General features: G+C 45.0%; 1 protein-coding gene across 5 annotated transcripts in view; it reads left to right on the forward strand.

Moving 5' to 3' along the window:
• Positions 1–6,349, forward strand: part of LOC123970200 (axin-2-like) — a 39,505-nt gene extending 33,156 nt beyond the window's left edge. For all 5 annotated transcript variants that reach the window (XM_046048110.1, XM_046048111.1, XM_046048109.1 and 2 more), the window contains 6 exons: positions 3–424; positions 557–706; positions 804–1,037; positions 1,199–1,303; positions 1,911–2,036; positions 4,556–6,349. In XM_046048110.1, coding sequence (XP_045904066.1) covers positions 3–424; positions 557–706; positions 804–1,037; positions 1,199–1,303; positions 1,911–2,036; positions 4,556–4,682 — 1,164 coding nt within the window. In that variant the 3' untranslated portion in view covers positions 4,683–6,349. The remainder of the gene's footprint in view (positions 1–2; positions 425–556; positions 707–803; positions 1,038–1,198; positions 1,304–1,910; positions 2,037–4,555) is intronic.
• The last annotated feature ends 630 nt before the right edge of the window (positions 6,350–6,979 follow it).

A 6,979-nucleotide genomic window follows, 5' to 3' on the forward strand; every position in this document is an offset into this window, starting at 1 on the left:
AGGAGGAGGAAAGGGAGGAAAGTGGCGACCTCGCCAACAGCACTTCCCTCCATCACCCTCTACTCCCGTCTGGCAGCCAATGCGAGGAAGACCCCCAAGCTATCCTGGACGAGCACCTATCCCGTGTCCTGAAGACACCTGGCTGCCAGTCACCCGGTGTGGTTCGGCACTCACCGCGCTCAAGCTCCCCAGATCGGACAGGTGAATTGGTGTCCTGTGGCCACGGGCCCTTCTTTGGTGCTTATCCTGGGGCCGCCAAGGTTCTGATGACAGGCAGGCAGTCCACAAAGCACATCCACCACCATTACATCCACCATCATCATGCTGGACCCAAGACCAAGGAGCAGATCGAGGCCGAGGCGGCTCAGCGCGTGCAGTGCCTCTGCCCTCCAGGAGGCGCCAATTATTCTGACTTTACCCCTGCGTAAGTGTAACTTCTGAGCTGTGTTAAAACCAGTCATCAGTCAGTGTTATACATTAGCCCTTAGTATTCTGATTCCTTCAAATTTCCCAGTGCTCCATCCTGGTCATAACTTGCCCATTCTCCTTCCTCCAGTCGCTGCAGCACTTTGTCCAGACGGCCAGTCAAGGCCACTGATGAGGGCGTGTCTTCACCACGTCTTCCCCTAGATGCCACCGACCGCTCTCAGAATGTTTGGCAGTGGATTCTAGAGAGTGAGAGGCAGGGCAAGCACAAGCCACACAGGTAAGTTTCTGTCATGAATCGCAACAACATCCGCAGTCTCACCGACCTCTTGCGTCTGGAGTTCCCAGCTCATGTTATATATTATATATCCTAACAGCACTCAAGGCCTAAAGAAGTCGAACCCACTTGACGCCAAGACTCTTCCCAGCCGGACTCATTCATCTTGGGGTGGAGGCGGCATTGGCAGTGGGGCTCACCTCCGCGGCCACCACCCAGGCCACCCATTCATCCAGGACCCGGCCATGCCACCCATGCCCCCGCCCAATACCCTGGCACAGCTAGAGGAGGCCTGCCGCAGACTAGAAGAGGTTTCCAAACCGCCGAAACAGAGGTAGGCAAACATGGATACATAAGCAAAACTGCAAATAACCCATATTACCAATCTTCCACATTTGATTGACCACATCACAATACACTGTAAATGGTGTCCAGTGCTTTCTCTTCATATTGGTGTGAGTATTAATTAATTATTGATCTCTGTGATTTTGACAGGCATTCAACAGCAGCCAGCAGCCTTCAGAGAGACAGGAGCCATCCAGCAGCTACCTTCCCCACGGGAGGCAGCCCTCTAGCCAGCCCTGGACTCCAAGCAGACGAGTACGGATCTCTTCTTTTACTGTTCTCTGTCTGAATCCATGACACAATCCTGTCTTTGTTTCTATAGCTCAGTTTTTCTTAATTTCTTTCTCAGTTGCTTTCCACATTTCATTTCTCATACACTTCAACACTTTTTCAAGCATTCCCTTCTCTCAAAGCCTGTATTTTCACCCTCTTCCTCACAGATTTTTCACTCTTGCCTTCAAAGAGAGATGTTGTGAGTCAGCATAGCTATGTCTTTGAACTCCTCTTCTCTCGCTTTTTAATCATTTAAGATTAAACATGCTTTAATACGGAATCCTAACTACCCACCCGTCTCACACACTCACCACTGGAACCCAACAAAGATGTGTTAAGTAGCCCCTGGTAACTCAAATTTATCTGCCCCCTTCATACATTTGTTGTTGAATGGGTTGGGTGTTTGATGTTAAGCTACAGCCACCTGACTGTGAGGCCTCTTTTAGTTTTAATTGGTTGACCCTCTGTGAGCCAGCTGTTGGCATACTTAATATACAATACCCTAAAGATTCTTTGTCTACATTCAACAATCTCACCCCTTCTCCTACAAGTGCAGCTGTTTAAAACCAGTTTTATTTTGCATTTTCAGGTCAAAGGAGCTGGTGGTCACCTACTTCTTCTGCGGTGAGGAGATTCCTTATCGCAGCATGATGAAGACCCACTGCCTCACCCTGGGACACTTCAAGGAACAGCTTAGCAAGAAAGGCAACTACCGGTAAATATGAACCACTGACAACAGCACACAGATCACAGTACACTTGCAAATACTCTTATTGGTGTTTATTCACACCTGTTTGGATGGGGTTGGTGCTGTAGCAGGGTTAGTTATCTGTGGATGTATTTGCATTTGTTGTTGTACTTGTATATGCTTGCCTGCTGTGTGGGAGTGTGAAACACTGGAGCCAGATAGTTGAAAAGAAACTGGGCTGATCCACTGTATTCAGGGCTTACAGAGAGAGGGGAGAGGAGGGGGTTCTGGAGCGAATTTTTTCTCACATCTGGTACTGATTTCCATGGTAAGGCAGCCTTAATAAATATGGCTTTGAAGCCTGGGACATTTTATGTTGCGCACAAAGACCATTGCGGGGACTTCAAATTCCTCCTCCACGCTATTGCGTCAGGCATTAAAATCAAGTGCCGCAAGCACCTTCTTCTGTTGATGACTGATAGCAGTTAACACAGCAAGAATACCTCCTGTCAAAGTCAGATGAAGAGGGGGAATTCTTAAATAATGTATGAAGTATTTTAAAAATATAATGGCTGATCAATTTGAAGACATTTAAATCAGGATGTCCAGGCTTGCTTTTTCAAGTAATTGTTCCAGTACTGCGTAGGTTTTATGCCGCAAAAAAGAGGCCTGCATGCCCATGACATCAGCATTAGGTTACTGCCACATCTGCTTGTTAGGCAAGAGAGAAGAAGGCCTGCAAACAAGTCACTGCACCCCTGCTATCCCATAACTCTTCAGCGAGCGAAAGAGAAGGGGGAGGTGGGGATGAAGCGTCTGGCTTCAATGGCAGCAGAATGTGTGGAGTTGGTTAATTTGGACATGGCAGCGGTACAGTGGAGAACAGTACGCCGTGGCTCTGCCAGACGATATTGGTGCCAGATGTTGCGAAGAGAGAAAAATCCTGCCACATAAAACATGTTCCAATGGAAAGACTCCTTCTGTCTCTCTGAAACAAAGTGACGACTTTGAACTATTTGTGAGTGAAAATGTAGCATTTTCTTCTGAAAAAAAAAAATAAATCCAGCCAATTAAATTTAGAAGGGTAATGCATTTATTTGGTTTCTACTAATGATGATGAAAAGGCTAAATCCTGCTCAGGAAAGCTCAGAAAACAGAAGGAAACTCTGCTGAAATGCCATATCATTAAACAAAGCCCCCCCCCCCCGTCACATCCCTGCACACTTGAGTAGAACGTCTTGCAGCTGTGGTAACATAATGTCCTCCTTCGTTTGCGTGTAATTACAATCAACATGGAAAGTAAAACTGTATGTGTATGTTTTTTACGCCCCTTCTTACATGTGTTGTTTGAATGACTGTAAACTGAGCAATTGCTCATAAAACACAGCGCTCCCCCCACCCTTTTCCTTCTTTTTGGTATTCTGAACGCAGGCACACATGGGCAAAATGAGGCATTTTTCCATTACAAAGCTTATCATTAAATCCCCTCCCGCTGATCTTTTGCTGGGTTTAAAGTAGAGAGGAGAAATCATTAGGAGCTCCAGGAGACTTCACAGTCACTGGGACCAAGCTAACCCTGGGAGTTATCTCTGCTTGAGAGAAGAAGAAGAGTGGGCTAGCTAGGCGACCTGTGACCTCCAGGAGACCGTCTGAGCGGTCACCACCCTCCCCCCTCCCAGGGTAAAGCCCCTCAGGCTCGGCTTGCATCCGACCTATCACACCCACTCACCGAGCAGGGTAGACCTGCCCCCCCTCCCCCCAAATCCTCTGTTCTCCGCTGGTGATCGGAAAGCTGCCCGAAGTGTGTGTGTATGTTGTGAGTGTCTGTGACAGCAAGTAAGAAAGAAACATAGGGCATGTGCGTGTTTATGGGCAAGTGCTCTTGCAGTCACAGGCAGACTCTCAGGCACCTGAAATGTCAACCTGTGTGACAGAAAGGCCCTTCATTTGACAGCCAGCACAATTAGAAGCCACGGAGACACCGAGACGGAGGGGGGCGCTGCTGAAGAGAGAGAGGAGTGGGTGCCTTAAGACAGCCTCTAATTAACCCTTCAACTTTAATAAGACCTTGCAGGACAGATAGGCATCTGTAGAATGGCCAGCAGTCAAGATGAACAAGTGGACGAGGAGACAAGCACACATGGATGAACACACACACACACACACACACACAAAAGCGGGCTGTTTCTAGCAGCTTGAATTATCACAGGGAGTGTTTAAACGGAGGGTTCAGCTCTGTTTGTGCAGCAGTGTGATGTGGAGTCAGGCTCTGCCTTTGAAGTGTGCAGGGATGGCATTGAAGGCTATGACTAAGTTGTTTTGAGCAGGATCCATTTCTGGCTCTCAGAGTGTGTGTGTTTGTGTTTGATTTGGACTAAAGGGAGTTGTGCGCGAGCCTGTATATGGAAGTAGTCGTGTAGGTGCCTCAAAGCGGTTTAAAACACGATGAAATGTATCAGATGCAGTTCAGTCTTTTTGTTTTATTCACGTACACCTACGCTCAGCATTTTCTAATCACAGACTGTCGCTTTGTTTGTCCTCCTCAGGTACTACTTCAAGAAAGCCAGTGATGAGTTTGAGTGTGGTGCCGTGTTTGAGGAGGTGTGGGAGGACGCCACTGTGTTGCCCATGTATGAGGGCAAGGTCCTGGGCAAGGTGGAGAGGATGGACTAAAAACCATTTTGTTGCCAACCAACCGATGCCCTTCCCTGCCCAACCAAAAGCTAAACTGTCCCTAAAAAACTTGAGCAAGAGACTCTTTGTAATTAACAGAAAACACTCTGGACTGTTTTTATTGTTTTGTTTTTTTATATTTCTTAATATTAAGCTAAACAGAGTTAATATATCCAGCACAAGAGGAGTGATTGAAGGAAGACGAGCCAATGAAGTACGCGGAACCCAGTGGAGGTGCCGCCCCTCCCTGACTTTATCAACCAATCAGCCTTAGAAACACAAGGGAATGACATTAGAGACTTTAAAAGACCAATACAAGGATCATGATGATGATGATGATTGGAGGCCAGTGGGGGGGAGACCCCGCCTCTTCTTGAATATAACCACTGAAGATGTAGATGACTGTTTTGTTGTGATGTAATGAGAGACTGATGGTGCGTTCACACCGGCTTCCTGGCTGCGTGCAACGGACTAGCAGGCGCTGAAGACACAGTGCCACCAACCTGCTCTTAACGTTCCACCCCAACATTGTTACAAAAACGTCTGTACATGTGCATATACATACATGCATACAGTATATGTATATATACATGTATTATATATAGAGATGCTTTTTGTCATGAGTTGAAAGTTTTTACTAAGTATTTATTGAAAAAACAACCCACTCCTTTCCCTGTTCTCCCTTCCTAATTCTTCTTAAACCTGTGTCCCTCCCCCTCCCTATTTCCAGCCAATGGGCAAGCTGCTTTGAATGTTGGGAGAATACTGTGGTGAGATTGTTTCATGTTTATTTTTGTTTGTTTTCACTTTACACAAAGAACGTGACACTAGCCTAGCACCTCCCATAGCCTTGTAGCCCCGTCTGACCCATACTAACAACCTTAGCAGTGGTCTTGTCCGAGGCGCCCTCCACTATCCTAATGGTCAATCCCAGTCTTATATGCTGCTGATAGTTTGTCACACTAGTATTTCCTCTCCCTCGTTCTCCCCCTTCCTCTTCTTTTCTCTCAGTCCGGCGACAGAGCTCAATCTTTTTTTGTTGTGCCTTTGTTTGTAAACCAGGCATTGCACGGGGGTGGGGTGGGGGGATGGGGTACACATACATACAGAGAGGAGACCTGAAGCACAAGTTGTACCATCTAATAATGGCAGTGTTTACAGCCCACACACCAAAATAACTTGTGCTAACAAGAACCGGTTTGGGTCACTGAGAACGACTTCTCGGGGAAGCTAGCTTGTCAAAAAAGAAAAAAAGTGAACTTTGAAGAATTATGGCTCCGATATCCTTTGAATGTTGTTACAGTAACATCGTATATAGCAGAGCTCCTGTATACATTGTAATTATGCATTCTGAAGTATGGATACTGACACATGTGATGCACACATAAAGTATACACACACACACACACACACACGCACACACTATCGCTGGTGTTTAATGAGTACAGCACCTGTGCCTACATGGATGCCATACCATGTGCTACCCTGTTTCAGGGTTTTAATATATATCCCTTGGTTTTCAGAAGGGTTTTATGTTGAAAAGATATTTTTATGCTTTTAATAATATCCTGTAATCATGTTTGTTTTGTTTTTACACCACGGCCTTTTGTTTTGTTTTGTTTCATTCTATCTAAACTGTAAATTATACATTATATAAAGAGTTTCATTTAAAGATTTACATGGACCTATAATTATTGTAATTATTGAGAGATGTAGCCTTTATTAAAGTTTTATATTTTTCAAATGAAAGCTGTTGTTCCTGGAATTGCTTATTTCATGATTGTCCACAATAATCCACAATGTCCATGTTCACGTACTTTCACTGCACCACTAATGTGAGCATGGTAACTTTTTATATGACAACCAGTTCATATTTCACAGCAAACATTCCCGCATTTTGTTCCTGATTAAGAGGTGACAAGAGTGGACTAGAGTGTTTTGGCCACTTGTATTTTAGAAAGGTTGTTTTCATAAAACCCGAAAAATAATCTTTGAAAAATCAGGCTTGGGGCCTGCTAATATTTCAGGAATGCTGAAAAAGCGATGTAAGTAAATATAATGTTAAAACTAAAGAAAATACACTGAAAATGAAAGAATTTGCCTTGTACGACAAGTATATGAAACCTGTGGTTAAAATATTCGCAGGAATTATTCTTGACAGTTACCTGCCTTCTGTATAACCTTCATGTCTCTCTCAGTAATGAACATAAAATGTTGTTACAGTCGTGTCCATTAAAGAGACAGCGTAGCGCTGTGAACACATATTGTAGGTTGAAGTTGGAGAAGTGAATTGAACA

Source organism: Micropterus dolomieu, linkage group LG04 (genome assembly GCF_021292245.1).
Source record: "Micropterus dolomieu isolate WLL.071019.BEF.003 ecotype Adirondacks linkage group LG04, ASM2129224v1, whole genome shotgun sequence".
Taxonomy (NCBI): Eukaryota; Metazoa; Chordata; class Actinopteri; order Centrarchiformes; family Centrarchidae; genus Micropterus; species Micropterus dolomieu.